This window comes from Balaenoptera musculus, chromosome 3, assembly GCF_009873245.2.
Source record: "Balaenoptera musculus isolate JJ_BM4_2016_0621 chromosome 3, mBalMus1.pri.v3, whole genome shotgun sequence".
In the NCBI taxonomy this organism is placed as follows: Eukaryota; Metazoa; Chordata; class Mammalia; order Artiodactyla; family Balaenopteridae; genus Balaenoptera; species Balaenoptera musculus.
In genome coordinates, this window is record NC_045787.1 from 50,881,228 (window position 1) to 50,902,823 (window position 21,596).

General features: G+C 34.2%; 1 protein-coding gene across 4 annotated transcripts in view; it reads left to right on the top strand.

The window, feature by feature from the left end:
• The window catches only part of TRAPPC13 (trafficking protein particle complex 13), a 37,980-nt gene that overhangs the window by 5,763 nt on the left and 10,621 nt on the right, over nt 1–21,596 (top strand). For all 4 annotated transcript variants that reach the window (XM_036848594.1, XM_036848593.1, XM_036848595.1 and 1 more), the window contains exons 2-7: nt 4,957–5,025; nt 5,596–5,695; nt 6,820–6,904; nt 16,333–16,460; nt 19,513–19,585; nt 20,609–20,653. In XM_036848594.1, coding sequence (XP_036704489.1) covers nt 4,957–5,025; nt 5,596–5,695; nt 6,820–6,904; nt 16,333–16,460; nt 19,513–19,585; nt 20,609–20,653 — 500 coding nt within the window. The remainder of the gene's footprint in view (nt 1–4,956; nt 5,026–5,595; nt 5,696–6,819; nt 6,905–16,332; nt 16,461–19,512; nt 19,586–20,608; nt 20,654–21,596) is intronic.

The following is a 21,596-nucleotide window of genomic DNA, read 5'->3' on the forward strand; positions in this document are numbered from 1 at the left end:
GAGGGAGTTTCCAAGGTAACTTCATCAGTAATTACTTCCTCTTTCGTTCATTAGTCATCTTACTTTTCAATCAAGAGTGCTGGAGAAAAGTCAAGAAGTTATTCATTATTACCAGCGAGCTTTGCAAATAAGACTTGGCTAATCTTATTAGGCAATCATAAATGGTGGATTTGGGGGTTTTTTGTTCAGGTCTTATTTAGCATTAGGTTGCTAATCAAGGGTTAAAAGTTAGGCAATCATAAGACAGGGTCACTTATATAGACCACAGCATTTCTTTTATGATACATTTTTATTATTTTGCAATGATTATACACAGAACTGAAAATATTCTTATGAATATTTTCTTATGGGCTTCTTATGAGCAGTTTTTAAATTCAAGAATCACACATTAAAAAGAGCTTCTTTGTCTTCATATGTGGCAGATTTAAATTTCTCTAATTTACTCTGTATAAATTGCTTTCTACCCCTCTGAGAAATGATGAAAAGGTGAATCAGAACTGGGAAAATGAAGATTGAGTTTTACTGCAACTAGTGCCGTGATCTTAAAGGAAGAAGCGATTCACTTATCTACCTAGACAATGCTTAGGTAGTAATTAAGGGCTAAGAATTTAGAATCCGCTGCCATGTCTTTGAAGCCTTCTTAGAGTATTGAGAACCTTAGGACTGATGATTCTAGCACTAGCTAATAGTAGGGCTCACCAGTATTTCTGGGTTCCACTGCTAAGTCACAGACATGAATAAATTGGGGAAACAAAGACATATGCAGGAAGGTGAATCTGAGGGCATTTGGTAAAATGTCGAAGCATTTACTCTAGGAAAGTGGCAACAGTGCCATAATTTTATTTTTCCCTGACGAGCTATCCACTTTCAAATAAATGTTAACTCAAATTCTAAGAAAAAAGATGTGGAGGGCATCACATGAATTTAACTAAATTATTTGCCAACTTAGCAAATAATTTAAAGACCATTTTTTGAAAATTTCTAAGATGAGTTCCTGCATAATGGTTCACTTTGATTTAATCTGCTCAAAACGCCCCAGATTATTCCAAGGTTCACAAACTTGAATGCCTTCAGGAACTAGAAAAGTAAGACTATAGAATGTGGTAAGGACTCTGAAAGTGAAGAAGATTCGACATAATTTTTTTAATGTTCTGGCCAAGCAAAATGTATATGTAAGTTGAACTGGCCTAATTCATTAGTTTATAACCTCAAGCCTATCTTTTTTTTAATTTACTGAAGACTTTAAAAAGTTTTTTTTATAAGATTTTAGATGAAACCTGAATTTCATAAGTAAATCAAATGTCTGTATTTTGTGAGTTCCACTGAGAGTGTTTCTACACATGGCACTAACTATGCGTTGTGTGTAGTGAATATTTGTCACTCGACTAAAAATCACATATTCTTTTTTGCCTCTTTAATTTTTGACCAAGAACCTGCTTTAACATTCAAGACTGGATACATAATTACCATTTAATAACCAGTGCTTTATTGTAGTTTCTCTGCCAGTTTTTTTTAAAACCCTGTTTTTTGTTGATATTTGCTCTTGTCCAACATTGTGTTTAATTTTTGAGTTTCATCAATTCATTATAAGACAGGAAATACTAAGGTTTAAATCTATACTTGATATGGACATGCTTTGGATCATCCTTCAAGGAATGAGATAGTTTTTTGTTTGTTTGTTTTTAACATCTTTATTGGAGTATAATTGCTTTACAATGGTGTGTTAGTTTCTGCTTTATAACAAAGTGAATCAGCTATACATATACATATATCCCCATATCTCCTCCCTCTTGCGTCTCCATATTTTTTTTTTTAGATTCCATATATATGTGTTAGCATACGGTATTTGTTTTTCTCTTTCTGACTTCCTTCACTCTGTATGACAGACTCTAGGTCCATCCACCTCACTACAAATAACTCAATTTCGTTTCTTTTTATGGCTGAGTAATATTCCATTGTATATATGTGCCACATCTTCTTTAAAGGAATGAGATAGTTTTATGTTACAAACTTGGCTTTCTCAGTTTGTGTTTAAAAATCTGCAGTATGACAAATTGTGCTTTGTAGTAATTTTCTTTGCCTCCACAGGATGATAGTATTTCTTACCAACTGCTATCCCCTCTTGCTGATTTTTTACCCTCTTTTGAAAACAGGAAGAAAACTGGTACTTTAAATACCAGCTTAGGATGTTTTTCCTTTTAATGGAGGGTTGTTCTTTACCCACCCTCTACTATCTCATCCCCTAGAAAACCATAGCATCAGTAAAAACTAAGCTTTAAAGGACTTTTGTACATAATGGAAGTTTGAGCGTATAATAAGCAAATAAGCTGGCTACACGTCTAGGTGAATTCAAGAACACTTTTTTTTTTGATCACTCCAAATTTATGTTTATTTTAACTTGTTTACTTTTTACTCTTAACTGAGTATAACTTTCTTTTTTAAAAAATTTTTATTGGGGTATATAGTTGATGTACAGTGTTGTGAAGAACACTTTTTAAAAAGTGTTTCAGGATTTCCTTGAGAGTGTATTTCCTCTTTATTTGTTAAGATTTGGTCTCACCTGAAATGAAAAAAAAAAAAGAGAGAGAGAGCACCAATTGGTGTTAAAATTGAGTTTAGGGTCTTGAAAGATTGTGAAAAAAACTGTTTCCTGTATGTCATTTTCAGAACACCTTTTTATCCCCTGCAGATTGTACTTAATTTTAATATTTTCCTGGTTAAAAGTAAGAGTGAAAGACGTTTGAAACGCTTCCCCATTCACTCCCCCACCCACATCATTGATGTGTAGCTGGTTAATGTCCTGTTTGAAATAGAGTCGGACTTTGAATTCCCATGGGATGTTTCTAATAAAGCATGACATTCCAGGTTTATGACCCTGGGCTTATAATTAATAATAGGGAAAATTATTTTTGAGCAGAGTGAAGTCTGCGGTCATCTATTTAATATAACATTATTTAATGGCCTCAGTTCTTGAAACTTTACATCATCAAAAATACCACTTACTTGAAGATTTTGGTGAGGTGTTAATACTATGTGCCAGACTATGTGCCAGAACCTGTGTCAAGCACCGAGCCCACAAAACTTAACATGATACATAAGAGCCTAAACTTCAAGGAGTTTGGATAGGAGTGCTATAAACTTGTAAGTGAATAAACATAATTCATGATAAATACAAGGTGCTATGAGAGAAACAGGGTGACCTGTTACTTCTTTTCTGAGAAAGATGACATTTAAGATAAGACCAAAATGAGAAAGGCACTAAATTTGATATGAATGATATAGCTAGTTAATTAGTAGTTAGGTGGTACATTTTTACATACGTTAACGAATACCACATATTGTGCACTGACCATTTAGATCAATAGTCTTTAAAGATTTGAGTTTTGAGTTGAATGAACATCTTAATAGGCTATAAAGAAACAGTCTTCTGGGATTCATTTTCTGAAATGTTTTATGAGTTTGTATGATTTTTACTTCTATATTTTTGTCTTTATTTTGATGTGGTCAAATGTCAATCTTAACAAAAAATTGAAAAAGATTTTTTAATTAGAATGTCCTGTCCCCGCTAGACTAGGTTTAATTTTCACTTTTTCTAGTTTTCTCTTGCTTAATTTTTGTCCAACTATGTGATACATATGCAGCTTGATATTTGAAATGAATTTGTAAACTAAATTTCATTTTTCCCAGATAGTGAACCAGTTGTCCTAGCACCTTATAATGTTGATTTGTTTTTGCTGCATCCTAATAATTTTTAAAAATTATCTAACATATCAGTATGGTCTTGTATTAATAAACCAATTAGTTGATTATGGACTTAAATGTTTTACTACATGTTATGTCCAGTTTGTTTTTTTTTTTAATTTATTTAATTTATTTATTTTTGGCTGCATTGGGTCTTTGTTGCTGCGTGCAGGCTTTCTCTAGTTGTGGCGAGCGGGGGCTACTCTTTGTTGCGGTGCACAGGCTTCTCATTGCGGTGGCTTCTCTGTTGCGGAGCATGGGCTCTAGGCATGTGGACTTCACTGGTTGTGGCACGTGGGCTCAGTAGTCATGGCTCACGGGCTCTAGAGCACAGGCTCAGTAGTTGTGGCATATGGACTTAGTTGCTCCGCGGCATGTGGGATCTTCCTGGACCAGTGCTCGAACCCGTGTCCCCTGCATTGGCAGGCAGATTCTTAACCACTGAGCCACTAGGGAAGCCCATGTGCAGTTTTTTATCATTGTTTCCTATTAATTTCTATAGCTTATTTTTATTTATTTGTGTCTCTAGATAAACTTTAGATACATTCTGTCATGTTCCAAGAACAAATACTAGTTTTGGTTGGAATTCTATAAACCTACACATTGACTGACACTTTCATAATTTTTACAAAGAATTACTATTACTTAAAGGGCCACTTACTGAACTTCAGTGGCCTGTGATTATAACCAAGGAATAAAGTTAACAAAAATCCTTTTGGCATAAAATTATTGTTTCATATTCAGAATGGTGCATCTAAATTCTTGTCCCTATCAGACTAACATTGGTTAATATTTTGTTGATATTGTTTACAGTGAAGTCATTCAAGATTTTTTTAAAGCCTTATTCTTGTAATATACTGTAAGCTTTGAAATTATTTTATTTTCTACTTTTTGTATAATGAGCCATATTGCGTTTGCATTTAATTTTTATAATTCATTAGGTTGTAAATAAAAGCAAAATTGTTCTTTCTTTTTGTCATACATAAAATTCTTTTTGTTATATACTAAGATTTTTATTAGTAAATCATTGCTGTGTAATAATCTTAGGAAATACTTAATATTATATTGTTTGGGAAGTATTCAGATTATATTTTCTACTAGTATAAAATTGATGAATACCATACATTCAACTTGCGAATACTGGCATAAAATGGTATTAATATTTTCTTTCTTTCTTTCTTTTTTTCTTTTTTTTTCTACTTTCCCAATTCACAGTGATGCGGTTGACTAAGCCTACTTTATTCACCAATATTCCAGTAACATGTGAAGAGAAAGACTTACCTGGTATGACACATGCTTTATCCTACTTGCACCTAGGGAAAATTTGAAACCTGGATTGCCTTACCTTGGAATAAGCCTAACCTTGCCAATCTTATGCTAACTCTTTACTGCATTATTTGTTGCCTGTTTTTGTACGTGTGAATGGTGGCCATCTGAGTAATAGGTCTCAGTCATAATCTATACATCAAAATACTGTTGATATCCCATGGCAACAAGAGACTTTTATTTTAGTTTTAGTAAAAATACATTCCTCATAATGACACTATTAAAATTTCATTTATCCTCAGATGTTCCATCAATGTATGTTAGCATTCCCTTTATTTAAAAATCATTGGAGCTTTCTATATATCTCATGACCTACATTTTCCTTTGTTCCTGAAGTGTTCGTTTTCTGTAGAAACAGAATTTTTTTGGCATGCATTTGTTGTAGTGAAGATTAGAAATTAGATTTTTTTAAATATAATTTTTGTTATGAGATTATTTTTTTAAATATCTCTCTCAGCTGTTTCTTCACATAAATAAAAGTTATTTCCAAGGTAGGTGTTAGAATTTGATGTTTCTCTCTTTCTACAGGAGACCTCTTTAACCAGCTCATGAGAGATGATCCTTCAACTGTAAATGGTGCAGAAATTTTAATGTTGGGAGAAATGTTGACTTTACCACAGAATTTTGGGTAAGAATGATATGTTCACATTAGAAACACAACAACACTCTGAAGCCATTACAAATCATGTTTTCAAAAAGTAACTATGGGATGGCAAAATGCTCATGATACATGTATGTGGCTGAAAACAAAAAAAAGTTTTACGAAAATTATGCTATGTGATTCGGTTTTTTTTTTTTTAATTAAAAAAGTAAGATGCATACCAAAATATTAACAGTGGTTCCTAGGGTGGTAGAATTTTAACTTTCTTCTTTAGATCTTATTATATTTTTTAATGCCTACATCTTCCTTTTATTTTAACTGATTTAATCTCAGTGTCTTTCAGAAGCAGCTCTTTTATTCACCATCACAGCCCTTTACCAACTTAAGTTATTGGACTTGTCAGCTCATTAGGAGTTCTAAATATTTTATTCCTTCTCTTGCTCTTAGCTATTCTCTTACTCTAGATTATTACTGAGGTAGAAGTCCCTGGTTCCATTCTGTTTGCAACTGAGACAATTTTAGACCAAAAGGAATTTTTCAGGTTTTTTCAAAAGGTTTACAGAATGTGGTCATTGACTAGTGTCTTGAAAGCTTAGAAATATATTCATGTAAAAAACGTATTTATATTAAAATATTTGTATAAATATATCTACATATATTTATATGTTTATATGCATTATATATATAACATATAAACTAATGCCACTAGTCATTATTTTTATTAGAATGACTTAGAAAAAGAAAAAGAAAATAAATTGGTAAAAAATACTCTGAGATCAGTAACTTGGTCTCTTCTAGATTCGGGGCATAAGTTATTTCAAAAACTGCCTTTCTCTAGCCTCCTCAGTATCAAATCTTCAGACTCTTAACATGGATCTGATTTCAATGACTTATTTTTAGGAGGGCTGGCAGTTTTGGCAGTAGTCGAGGGTCAAGATATATAGCATGTTTTATAGATTAAATCTGTATTTTTAATTGCACTAGGTAATGAGTGAGCAGCCTAGTGTAAACAAAGAAATATTGAAATAGTATTTCACCTGATCTCTATCCTTTAGTAATTTCTCCATTTGACGTTCTCAGTGGTGCACAAATAGAAGATTTATGATAAAAGTTGAATGGATTTCTGCCTAAAAATTTATTTTATTTCACAGGAATATATTTTTGGGAGAGACCTTTTCCAGTTATATCAGCGTTCATAATGATAGCAATCAAGTTGTAAAAGATATATTGGTTAAAGTAAGTGGCATTCTTATTTGGGATAATTTTTTTTAACTTTTTAATTTCTCTTCTTATGTGTTGAAACTTCATTAAAATGCCTGCTTGATACTGGACTTTTTAATTGTCATTAATAACAACTATTAATTGAACACCTAAAGTTCTAAGATATGCTATGCACAGAATCATTTTTCCTTATCCTCAAAATTTGTGACAGCTTGGATGAGAAAATGTACCAAAGGTAAATAACACTTTAAATTTTTGTTAATAATTTGTGATTAACATAATAAAATTTGAAAGAGGAGGAAAGATCACTGGGGATTGCATCATTCAGGAAGGCTTATTGAAGGAGAGGGAGCACAAGAGGATCTTGAAAGAATGGCAGGATTTAGAGGAAAAGACAAAAAGGGACATGGTAATCGGAAGCAGAGACATAGGAATACGTAATGTGTTCTTGTAGCAGTGAACAGAATTCACTTAGTAAGAGTAGGTAAGGTTGTAGAGATATGTAGTAGCCATACAGTGGAGCATCTTAAAAGCAAGACTAAGGCTAAGGTTATTTTAAGACAGTGTGCAGTCAGTGGAGACTTTTGAGCAGAGGTATTCAGGCTATGTTGGAAGACTGTCATGAAAACATTGTATGGGATGGTTTGTAGGAAATAGGCCAGTTAGAATATTCTTGCAGTTTTGAGAAATCAAGAGAGAGAATATGCTAGCTCAGTTAAACAACTGGAAGTTTATTCCCAAAAAGAAAGGGCATAAAAAAAGGAAAAATTCATCGTATGTTGTTGAGAAGTGGTCAAAGCTGTCTTCAAGTGGTGAGTTTAGGTCACTAGAGCATCGCCTATGGAAGGGAAAGGGAAGTCCAGTTAGAATGAGATTGAAAAATGATCAAGTACTAGAATTGAAAAGGATCTCAGAGAGCAAATATTCCAAGTTCCGTGTATGACCCAACTTCCAGAAACTGGATGCAAATTTTTGCATACATGTGCATATGTTTGTCACTCTATGGATAGGGTTTCTGCCTTTCATTAGATCAGGGGTTGGCAGACTACAGCGTGCAGGCCAAATTTGATCCATTGCCTGTTTTTGCAAGACAGTATGAAGCTATGCTAAGAACGAGCTAAGAAAGGTTTTACATTTTTAAATGATTGAAAAGAAGCAAAAGCTTATTTTGTGATATGAAAATTATATAAAATTCAAATTTCAGTCTGTAAGTAAAATTTTATTGACACATAGCCACACTCATCCATTTATGTATTATCTGTGGCAGATTTCAAGCTACAACATCAGAATTGTGTAGTTGCAACAAACTGTATGACCTGCAAAGTCTAAAATATTTGCTATCTGACCTTTTAAAGAAAAAGTTTGCTGACCTCTGCATTTGATTATGAAAAGAACTGACTTTCAGAACTTCTAGAATGTATACTTTTTTCCTGTCATACAGTTGGCATTCAGTAAATGCTGAATTTATTTTTGTAAGATGAATAAATCAGCAAATGTGTGTAATTTAAGTCAATGTTAAAAAGAACAAATATTACCATAATGTATTTCTTATAAAATATGTGATTATATTTCTGTGGGCTCTGCTCAGTTTTAATTTCTATAAAGGCAGTGGTGTTTGGCATAATAACAGAGATAGCTAATGTTTATTGAGCAGTACAGTGCCCACCAAGAGTTTTCTTACTCTTAACTAAGAACTAGCATTTTGTTTATCATTTTACAGACTCCAATTACATATAAATTGGCTCTTCTTTGCCTGCTTTTCTTTAGTTCCCCTTAGTAAATTTTCATTCAAATCTACATTTCCTTGGGTGCCTTATAATTATCTCCAAATGTTTTTATGAGGGTATTTAATTCACTTTGAATATTGTGTTGCAGTTTTCTTCTGTTTCACTATTGGTTTTGGGTGGCAGTTTGGATCAGTGAATTGTTTAAATTATCATTGTGTGTTTTTTTTAATAGTATTTTTGTATAGATTAAGACTGTTGCTAGCTTTGCATTCTGTGAAATGCAGTTTGGGGTGCTTTGATATTCTTAGTTCAAGAATACTCTCTTAGAGCCTTGCAAGCAAAGTGTCGTTTCTTTATCGGGTGGCTTTTGGGAGGGTGGTGGAAGAAGAAAGGGTTGAGTGTTCCTCAGTTTTTCTCTTTCTTTTAAGTGACAGCATCCTCAATTTTCTCCTCCTGCTTCATTTTCTCTTCACTGACTGTTTCCAAAAGGTTCTTCTCCTTTTTAACTCTCTTCTTCCCCTGAATTGTTATCTTTCCAGAATTGCCTCTTCACCATTAAACATACTGTTATGTCTCCTGTAGGCTGTGCTCTCATCTTACAGTAATGCACTTTCTCAGTATTTTGACACTTAGGATAGACTTTGTCTTTCTGGCAGTACTTTTCATCATTCTTAGGCCTGTCTCTACCTTCCTTTTCTCTCTTAAGCTCAATTTTTCATGAACTTCTCTTGTTCTTTGCAAAGGCTTATGACGAGAGCATGAGAAATAGCTTGCAGAAATTTGAAGTTTAGACATTTGCTGCTCTCTAGCTATACTAACACTGAGTTTATATAGTTTTTAAATTTTATTTATTTATTTGAGGATGACTCGGGAGATTCAGTTACTCTACTGCCATTACTTCAGCTACTCAGAATTCTGCTCTCAAAAGTTTAATTTGTTATAGCTCTTGGAATTTTGGAATGTGGCAAAGAGCTTATGAATCTGTACTTTTTAAATTCCTGTACTGACATCTTAGTGTTGTTTTTGAGAATAAAAATGCTATATAATCTATCATGTTTAACTGGAAACCACTAGGGGGTTTTTTGTTTGTTTTTTAATTGAAAAATAATTTTCAGCAATAAGTCTGGCAACCTTAGCATGCTACCAAAAAATGAAGTGTTCTATAAACAAAAGACAGCGTAGTGTACTATAAATAAAAAAATAGTAGGGACTTCCCTGGTGGTGCAGTGGTTGGGAGTCCGCCTGCCAATGCAGGGGACACAGGTTCGAGCTCTGGTCCGGGAAGATCCCACATGCTGGGGAGCAACCAAGTCCGCAAGCCACAACTACTGAGCCCGTGTGCCACACTACTGAAGCCCGCGCGCCTAGATCCCGTGCTCCGCCACAAGAGAAGCCACTGCAATGAGTAGCTTGCACACCACAACAAAGAGTAGTCCCCACTCGCCACAACTAGAGAAAGCACACACGCAGCAACAAAGACCCAACGCAGCCAATAAAAAAATAAATTTATTTAAAAAAAAATAACTTTAATGATCTGTACCATTGGTTGTTTATTTTTATTTTATTTATTTATTTTTGGCTGCATCAGGTCTTAGTTGCAGCTTGCAGCCTTCTCTCTAGTTACGTTGCATGGGCTCCAGAGTGCACAGGCTCTGTAGTTGTGGCACACAGGCTCAGTAACCCCACAGCATATGGGATCTTTGTTCCCCGACCAGGGATCAAACTGGCATCCCCTGCACTACAAGATGGATTCTTAACCACTAGACCACCAGGGAAGTCCCTGTACTATTGGTTCTCAAACTTTAGAAGGTATTAAAATCATCTGGAGGACTTTTTAAAACACTGATTGCTGAGCCTCACCTCCAGTGTTTCTGATTTAATCAATCTGAAATGGTGCCCAAGAATTTACCTTTTTTTTTGGCCACACCGCGGGGCTTGTGGGAGCTTAGTTCCCCAACCAGGGATCAAACCCAGGCCCCTGACAGTGGAAGCGCAAAGTCCTAACCACTGGACCGCCAGGGAATTCCCAGAATTTACATTTCTAACATGTTCTCAGGTGATGCTGATTCTGTTAGTCTGGGAACCATACTTTGAGAACCAATGGTGTGTAATAGGCATTTGCTCGTTCATTCAACAAGTATATATTCCAGGCACAATTCTAGATACTGGGGTTATAGCAGGAAACAAAAGAGACAAGGCCTCTATTCACTTGAAGTTTAGTCTAGATGTTTTTAAATGCTTTTTTCTTATTTTTTAACATGAATTCCTTAATTATACCGAACTCTTTCTTGATCTTGAGCTTTTACACTTAAGGTGTTTTGCTTTTTTTAACTTACTTGAAATGATTCTCCATTTCCCCTTTCCTCTCTCCCTTTTTAAATCCTGTTCATCCAAAAACCAATTTGCAGCATGAAGCCGACCTTGTAATTTATATTGTATTCCCCTACCCCAAGCCAGCCCTCCATTCCTCCTTTACTCTATATTATTTTCCCCAAACATTTAAATTCCCTAGGGGCAGGGATTTTGGTCTGTTGTTGACTGGTGTATCTCCAGCTCCTGGAAAAGCCCTCATAGGAAATTAGGAAATAAATGTTAAGTGCAGCAGTGTTTATAAGATGAAAAAGGAGAAAAGTAAAAGTGTTCAGCCATATATAATACATGCTGTAGTTATGATTGATGTTTAAAAAATGATACATAGGAAAACACATTGGACAGAAAGCCCATGGGTTTGACTGTTTCTTTTCTTTTTTTTTTTTTCCACACACACTGTATTTTATTTTTACAAGAGATAAATAGACTGACACCAAGCATTGTACATGGATGACCACAACAAAAGCAACAATGATTGCAATTACCAAACATGAAACACACTCATACTATGTCATAATATTGACATTCAGTCCAGTAATCCTCCACTGTAACAGCTCCTTTACTTTGCAGTGAAAATTGATTTGTATATTCTTTGCCTCTGAGTCCTTGTGGGATTTTTTTTTTTTTTAATTCAGACAGAAAGTCACAAAAATTATACTCATCCTCATCAGTTCACTCAGTCCCATGTAATTAATTTTTTTTTTCATCTTGATCTTTTGTTAGCACTTTTATGAGTTCATCAGTTTTTCATTAGAGTTCTGAAAATGCTTATTCATTCAGTTCAGCAGTACAGTCAGTTACCAGAAACCTGTACTTGTCAGAGTCTTTTCCATGAATTTCTTGAAGATGAAACCCTTTTATAGGAACATATTTGCAAAATCATCAGAGTACACCCAGAACTGTCTGTAAATGACAAAAGACTTAAAAATGACCACAGTTGAAGATTTGATGAAAGTTCATAATAATGCAGTTGACAAGAAAATTAGTTATTTCTGAGATATACATTTTAAAGTAATAACTAGGATTATTACATATAACATTATACCAGAACATATAAGATTTTTAGAAATTTCATGTAATGTCTGAAACATTTATATTAACGTATTTCCATACATATTTCCATACAAATACAAATATAAGATTTTTAGAAATTTCATGTAATGTCTGAAACATTTATATTAACATATTTCCATACAAATAACCCAATGAAAGTTTAGTATTAGTTGTTTTGTTTGTTTTTTTATACTGCAGGTTCTTATTAGGCATCAATTTTATACACATCAGTGTATACATGTCAATCCCAATCGCCCAATTCAGCACACCACCATCCCCACCCCACCGCAGTTTTCCCCCCTTGGTGTCCATATGTCCATTCTCTACATCTGTGTCTCAACTTCTGCCCTGCAAACTGGCTCATCTGTACCATTTTTCTAGGTTCCACATACATGCATTAATATACGATATTTGTTTTTCTCTTTCTGACTTACTTCGCTCTGTATGACAGTCTCTAGATCCATCCACGTCTCAACAAATGACTCAATTTCGTTCCTTTTTCTGGCTGAGTAATATTCCATTGTATATATGTACCACAACTTCTTTATCCATTCGTCTGTTGATGGGCATTTAGGTTGCTTCCATGACCTGGCTATTGTAAATAGTGCTGCAATGAACATTCGGGTGCATGTGTCTTTTTGAATTACGGTTTTCTCTGGGTATATGCCCAGTAGTGGGATTGCTGGGTCATATGGTAATTCTATTTTTAGTTTTTTAAGGAACCTCCATATTGTTCTCCATAGTGGCTGTATCAATTTACATTCCCACCAACAGTGCAAGAGGGTTCCCTTTTTTCCACACCCTCTCCAGCATTTGTTGTTTGTAGATTTTCTGATGATGCCCATTCTAACAGGAGTGAGGTGATACCTCATTGTAGTTTTGATTTGCATTTCTCTAATAATTAGTGATGTTGAGCATCTTTTCATGTGCTTCGTGGCTGTCTGTATGTCTTCTTTGGAGAAATGTCTATTTAGGTCTTCTGCCCATTTTTGGATTGGGGTGTTTGTTTCTTTAATATTGAGCTGAATGAGCTGTTTATATATTTTGGAGATTAATCCTTTGTCCATTGATTCATTTGCAAATATTTTCTCTCATTCTGAGGGTTGTCTTTTCGTCTTGTTTATGGTTTCCTTTGCTGTGCAAAAGCTTTGAAGTTTCATTAGGTCCCACTTGTTTATTTTTGTTTTTATTTCCATTACTCTAGGAGGTGGATCAAAAAAGATCTTGCTGTGATTTATGTCAAAGAGTGTTCTTCCTATGTTTTCCTCTAAGAGTTTTATAGTGTCCAGTCTTATATTTAGGTCTCTAATCCATTTTGAGTTTATTTTTGTGTATGGTGTTAGGGAGTATTCTAATTTCATTCTTTTACATGTAGCTGTCCAGTTTTCCCAGCACCACTTATTGAAGAGACTGTCTTTTCTCCATTGTATATCTTTGCCTCCTTTGTCATAGATTAGTTGACCATAGGTGCGTGGGTTAATCTCTGGGCTTTCTATCTTGTTCCATTGATCTATGTTTCTGTTTTTGTGCCAGTACCATATTGTCTTGATTACTGTAGCTTTGTAGTATAGTCTGAAGTCAGGGAGTCTGATTCCTCCAGCTCCATTTTTTTCCCTCAAGACTGCTTTGGCTATTCGGGGTCTTTTGTGTCTCCATACAAATTTTAAGATGATTTGTTCTAGCTCCGTAAAAAATGCCATTGGTAATTTGATAGGAATTGCATTGAATCTGTAAATTGCTTTGGGTAGTATACTCATTTTCACAATGTTGATTCTTCCAATCCAAGAACATGGTATATCTCTCCATCTGTTGGTATCATCTTTAATTTCTTTCATCAGTGTCTTATAGTTTTCTGCATACAGGTCTTTTGTCTCACTAGGTAGGTTTATTCCTAGGTATTTTAGTCTTTTTGTTGCAATGGTAAATGGGAGTGTTTCCTTAATTTTTCTTTCAGATTTTTCATCATTAGTGTATAGGAATGCAAGAAATTTCTGTGCATTAATTTTGTATCCTGCAACTTTACCATATTCATTGATTAGCTCTAGCAGTTTTCTGGTGGCAGTTTTAGGATTCTCTATGTATAGTATCATGTCATCTGCAAACAGTGACAGTTTTACTTCTTCCTTTCCAATTTGTATTCCTTTTATTTCTTTTTCTTCTCTGATTGCCGTGGCTAGGACTTCCAGAACTATGTTGAATAATAGTGGTGAGAGTGGACATCCTTGTCTCGTTCCTGATCTTAGAGGAAATGCTTTCAGTTTTTCACCATTGAGAATGATGTTTGCTGTGGGTTTGTCATATATGGCCTTTATTATGTTGAGGTTGACTGTTTCTTTTCTTTTCCCCCTCTTCTCTAATTTCTAAAATGTTTGTTAAAGAATTTTGAATTTCAGCTTCATTACTTACTAGTTGTATAACCTAAGGGGAGTTGTTCCTTCTATGTGCCTTGGTTTGTCTGTAAAATAGGGATAATATAATGACCTGCTTCAGGGTTGTGGGCATTAAATGAGTAATGTGCTTAGACCAGGGCTTTGCACATAGTAGGTGCCCAATAAATGTGAGCTACTACTGTTTAATAACTGAATATAATAATAAAAAAGACAACACTAATAAATATCCCACTTGGAAGTGCCTGCATTAAGAATGTTAGGTTAAAATTAACTGCAGAAAACGTGTTAACTGATTTAAAAAAAAAAAAAAAAAAGCTTTTAAAAAATCTGCGCCCTTATGGACAAAACCTCCCCTAATCCCCATGACTTAATGTGATCTTTGCTTTCTCTGAATTTTTCTTGACATTTGCCTTGAAGTTTTATCATAACTTCATTCAGTATGCAACAAACATTTATTAATTGCCTACTGTGTGCCAGGCACCATGTTACAGTGGTGAACAAGAGAAGGCAAGAGGTTCCTGCCTCAACAGACCTTACATCTTTGGTAGGGGAGACAGAAGAAAACAGGTAAACAAAATCATAAATAAGGTAATTATAGGTCATAATAAATGTTACAAAGAAAGTTAAAATTGAATGTGATAGACAGTAGCTGAGATTAAGGGAGGATGCCATTTAAGAGAATTAGAGAAAATGATCAATGTTCAAAAGGAATAAGGGGGCTTCCCTGGTGGCGCAGTGGTTGAGAATCTGCCTGCCAATGCAGGGGACACGGGTTCGAGCCCTGGTCTGGGAAGATCCCACATGCCACGGAGCAACTGGGCCCGTGAGCCACAATTACTGAGCCTGCGCGTCTGGAGCCTGTGCTCCGCAACAAGAGAGGCCGCGATGGTGAGAGGCCCGCGCACCGCGATGAAGAGTGGTCCCCACTTGCCACAACTAGAGAAAGCCCTCGCACAGAAACGAAGACTCAACACAGTCATAAATAAATAAATAAATAAATAAATAAATAAATAAATAAATAAATAAATAAATAAATAAATAAAAGAACGTGAATTTCTAAAAAAAAAAAAGGAATAAGGGAGGGAATATGATAGAAAGTAACTTGGTAGGGGCAAGAGAGAAAGTGATCTTTTCTTAGTTGATGACTTTAATGCTGATCTCTAGTTCTACAAATCAGCTGGTCTCTGACATCTAATACTGTTTTGAATGATTATTTACCTTTTACCTTTTAGTGTTATATACTAACACATGTGTACACATGTATATATGTTTCTGTAATATCCATCTGTATATATATAAATTTCAAAACCGTATGTTCATACTGATGCCCCAAATTCCAGCCCAGCACCAAAGGTTTCATTGCAGGCTTCTCCCTTTCCTTATTTGTACCTTTTTTTCTCCAAAGGTAAGAAACTTGTCTCTTGTTATCCATAATATATATATTTTTTGTTTAGTCCTAGTATACATGTAGAAGTTTCAGAATTGCTAATCCATACCCCTGCAAAACAGCAAATGGGCTAGCTAGAGTAAAACATTTGTGTGCCATTCTTTTCATTTTTAGCTTTTGTCTGCCAAACTTAAGTTAGTTCTTTTTTTCCCTTTCCTCCTCCCAGCATGGTTGTGTTCATTTGTAATACAGTTAGATTCATTTGGTGCTGTTTGTATTCCATTTTGGATTCCCCCTACTTTATAGCTGATTTTATCAATATTTATTTTTAGGTGTATGTGTGTGAACCATTACCCTGTTCCTAAGCATTAGAGCTATACAAAAAGATGTACACAGAGACTTGTTGCTCTCTCTTCATCCCTACTTCCTTGTTCTTGTTCCCCTATTCTTTCCACCTATACTTATCCACACCCTGTAGGTAACCAGTCTCATTTGGATTTTATTCTCTCTTTCAAGGCTGATCTTCAGACAAGTTCTCAGCGTTTAAATCTTTCAGCCTCCAATGCTGCAGTGGCTGAACTTAAACCTGATTGTTGTATAGATGATGTCATACACCATGAAGTAAAGGAGATTGGAACACACATGTAAGAATTAATTTTACTAGATCTCAGAGGCTTTTACTTATATATGCCTTTATTTGAAATTTTTGCCTTATTTCCACTTATTCCACTTGTTATTAAGCCTAAGAACCTACTTCAGAAGGAATTTTATGTACCATGTTTACATGCTTGCCAGAAACAAACTTTAAACAAAATGTTTATTTTTGAAAGGAAAAAAATCTTAATTTATCTTCACTTATCTCTAGTTTCATTTTTGCATCTACAATCTTATCTAAAAATAAAAATCCATGCAAACCTTTAAAACCCAGGTAGCACTCTAAAAGTACATTTATTCTTTTGAACTGCTAACAACTGATGTTAATAACATTTATTTTTAAATTCACAATTTTTCAGTTCTGTATTTAGCTGTACAAATATACTCTACCCTGAGAGTTCAAAAATAGAGAACCAAAGTAAAGGTATGAGGGAAAAAAATCTCAAATTCTGTATTCCTGGCCTGTGTATGTATTTGAATGTGAATGCTGTATTTTTCTTTGTCTGAGAGGCAAATATGAAAATTTCAGCCAGCTAAAGTAATTTTAGACTTCTCTATCTGCCTTACCACCCCCATATCCAGTTGATTCACAAAGTCCTGTTAGTTCTTGTTAACTGTCTCTCAGTAGCCTCTCTTCATCTCCACTTAACGTCACCATTTTTGCTTCTCTTCTTTGTCTTAAAGAAATATGTAATATTATCTATTATTTAATTCATTTTGGTGACAAGCTCTGTTGTAGGCACTTTTTAATATATATTCTGTGGTTGGTATGAGCTTTGAGTCAGATTTTCTGGAGTTCAAATTTTAGCTTGATTATTTATTTAATTATGTGATCTTGGATAAGTCACTTAACACTTCAGTGATCTACTACTACCCTTAGGAAATTCTAACTATATAGGTTTTGCAGAGCTCTCCACAGCTAATCCTTACCAACTACGTACTCTAGTTCTCACCTTCATGCTTCCCTCCCTCTCTACTCTGTAGCCATGTTGGACTTCTTTTACCTCTGAACTGCTCTGTGACTTGAAATGTATCCTTCCCTTACAAAGGAATGCCTGTGTCATTTTTTTTTTTAATGTTTTTTATTTATTTATTTATGGCTGCGTTAGGTCTTCGTTTCTGTGCGAGGGCTTTCTCTAGTTGCGGCGAGCGGGGGCCACTCTTCATCGCGGTGCGCGGGCCTCTCACTATCGCGGCCTCTCTTGTTGTGGAGCACAAGCTCCAGATGCGCAGGCTCAGTAATTGTGGCTCACGGGCTTAGTTGCTCCGCGGCATGTGGGATCCTCCCAGACCAGGGCTCGAACCCGCGTCCCCTGCACCGGCTGGCAGACTCTCAACCACTGCGCCACCAGGGAAGCCCCGCCTGTGTCATTTTGTTTAGTTTACTTTTACTTCGTCATCTCTCAGATTCATCATGACTTTCTCAAAGAGACTTTTTGACCGCCTAGACTAGATAAAATCCCCCTTCCTGTCTATTTTATAGCATCCACAACTTGTCATTTTTTTCTATGTCTTTTATGCTTGACATTACTTACTGAGTGCCTGCCATTCCCATTAAAGTATGAGTTCCACAAAGTCAGCTGCATCCCCGGGATTTAGCGAGAACAATGGTCAGTATTTGTTGAAATTGATTTTATTGAAATGATATTAAATGTGTAAAATCCCCATTTTACAGAAAATGAGACTCTTAGAGAATTTAATAGCTAGCACATAATGGCATAGAACTCAAATCTAAATCTGACTTCATAACCTGTACCTTGCTACACTGCTTCCAACTGTGAGCACTTGGAGAGCAGGTATTGAGTTTTGATCAACTCTAAATACCTAACACCTAGTTTAGTACTAGGTAAAAGTATAAAATAGAAATTAAATTACCTGTAATGTCACCACCTAGTATAGCCACTATTATAATATTGGTATATTTCAATCCTTTATGTGCATATATATATAAAACAGATGTGTATAAGTAACAAATAATATTTTATAAAATTTTGATCATATTACGCATGGTTTTATCTTTTTTAATACACCATGAACCCAGTTGAGTCAGTATTCTTTGAAAACATTCTTTTTAAAATGACTTTATCTTACACACTTGGACTGTGTATTGTAATTTGTTTACCCTAATGTTGGACTTCAGATTATTTCCAGTCTTTCACTATTATAAATAATGCAGTGGTGAGCATCTTAATATTTCCTGTAATGGATTGCTTGAAGTGGGTTTACTATAGGAGCATATAAGCATTTTTAAGACTCCTTTCCTGAAGGATTCTTTTCTAAATTTCTCATAACCACCAACAGTATAAAGAGAGTCAGTTTCTCTAAACTCTCACCAACCCTGATATTTCTTGGAAAGAATTTTTGCCAAATCCTAAGATAAGGAAAAATCTTATCTCATTATTTTAATTTGTTTCTTTGACTACTTGTGAGGCTGAACATTTACACATTTTTGTTAGTCGATTATGGTACTACAATTTATGTGTATATCCTTTTCTTCTATTTTGAATGAGATATTAATGTTTTGCTTACAAGAATTTCTCTTCATATTGTTAGAAGCATTTTTTCCCAGTTTGTTGTCCTTTTTAAAATTTTGTTTTAGTGTTTTTGATTTATCCAATTTCTAAATTTGTGGAAGTCTTTTCCTTTCCATTGCATTTACATTAAAAAGTCTTTCTTCATCCTGGAATTTTTAAAAAATTTGTATTTTCTTCTAGTTTATATGAACTTAACTTTTTACATTCAACTATTTAGTTATCCTGTGATTTATTTTGGCTTATGCTTTACTTTCGGAAGAAAAAAGTTTCTGACTTCCTGCTAAAAATGGTATATCTTATTTTACTAATCAGAGCTTTCTTGTTCATGGAATTATATCCATATCTACTGGAACTCTTTTTTCCTGCTCTAGGCTCATTTGGCTACACTTTCGTGTCATTAGTATAAATATTTTCCAAATTTGTTGGTAGAATTGAAGTGTAGTAGATTAACTATTAAAAAACAAAGTTGAAAGTGATTCAAAATCATTAAAACATCTTTCTGTTTCAGCTTGGTGTGTGCAGTGAGTTATACAACTCAGGGTGGAGAAAAAATGTATTTTAGAAAATTCTTCAAATTTCAGGTATTGATATGACAGTGGTAAATAGTGCTTAGATGCCCTTTTTTCCCCTAGGAAATTACTACTATTTATCTGCAGTAAAAACAAACTCCAAATAAAACAAATAGCTTAATATTTTTGGATTTGTCTTATTACTAGCAATCTAAAGTTGGACTAAAGTAAGTTAAATAAAAGCAGAGAAATTATCATTGGCAATGTAATGTTTTATCCAGAAAAAAAATTTGTTGTGTTTTCATTCCTTGACAAAACACAAAAGAATCTAGAAGAAGGATAAAATGAGTGTAAAGTCCAGACAAAGTAAGTGTAAACAATATCAGATTTCTAAAGAAATATTTAAATGAGAGATTATTGTCTTGGGCTAAGTGGACCAAGCTTCCTTCAGAGACTTCATGAGTCACTGAAATTGTAGTTAGAATTTTTTATTTATACACAATTTTCAAAGTCCATAATCAAAAATAGTTGAAAACCACTGTTTTAACACATGTATGTGTGTGGATGGGGAAATGAGATGACCATATACAGTTATGTAGATCTAGATATGATACTATATATTTTTTTCATTCCTCTGTTTGTAAGTGGAAGAAAAAGTACCAGCAATAGGAAGAAAAATTTTGCTTTATTCTATTGCTTTTGTTATCACCCATCTGTTTAAGATTTTGCATGCCTTTTAAGAGAAAATAAAAGGTTTGATTGCTTATTTTGATAAACATGCTTTGTGAAATATATGGAGAGAAATACACAAAAATATATGTGTTCAGTTTAACAAACTATTATGAAGTACAAATCCATATAACTCATGTAACTATTACCCAGTCAAGAAATTACAGTGGCTTTTTTAAAAATGCATTTGGGATTGTTTTTGTTTTTGTTTTTACAAGAGTATTGCATACCCATTAGAAAAGTCTATTACAATTAAAATTGGAAAATGCCTTTGACAGTTTTAAGCCCTATGATTTAAAACAGATAAACAAAATAAATGGTCAAATGATAATAATCTCCTTTGATTGATATGCTTTATTCAACTAGGTTCTCAAACCACTGGATGTGAAAACCAAATTTTACAATGCAGAGGTAAGTGTTGAGCACTTAATGGGATTTCAGGTTCAGCATTAAGATCTTATTTGACTAAAATTCTCATGTATTACATTTCTTTTCATATCAGAGTAAATTGCTGATATGACTGTGAATTACTTGTGAAAAATGAGCATAAAGTTCAATTGAAAGTGAATAATTTCACTGCAGATCTCTTTTAATCTGCTGTTTTCAACTGACATGGAATCAATATGCCTTGATTTTTATTCTTGTTAATTTTGTGAGGCTTTCACCCCCTTTCATTAAATGATTGCCCTGTGCTTCCATTTAATAGTTGTTGTTACTGCCTAAAAACATTAGCAATCTGTTAAATATTTTATAAATGTGGTTGTGATATTACAAAAATTGAAATGGTAGATCCAACCCTGCAAAAAAGATTTAATATTCACATAGAAAAATATTAAGTAGAGCTCAGTACATTAAATTCTTTGTCCTGGGAAGTCAGTGTGCCAGGCAGAGTTAGGTTGCTAAGTTTAGTGAATGGTTTGAAATGCTCCTTGGGAGAAACAAATTTGGCAAAAATACAGAAAGAAGTAACTTTTAGAATAGAAGATTATCTTCTTTCCGAACAAAAGAGATAAAATAGAATTTTCCATAAAGAAAAGGTTTTATGGCTTGGATTTCTTTTACAAAATTCTATTTTATCCTGGTATCTAGATCTCCAGAAAAAGCAGATTTCTTAATGGGCCTTTTACCCCCCCAAAATCATGTGTTTCATATCACAGTGATAAACTCAAAGATATTCAAATGCAGTATTTTGAAATGAAAATTTTGTCTATTACTCCAAAACCAGGTGATCAGAAATTTGTAGTCACATGTCAAATTTGATATATATTTTTACCATCAGCATCTGAATTTTTATTCACTATAAAGTTTGTACTACAGCTGGGCATACTAAGACATCTAAGATAAGGAACCTAAC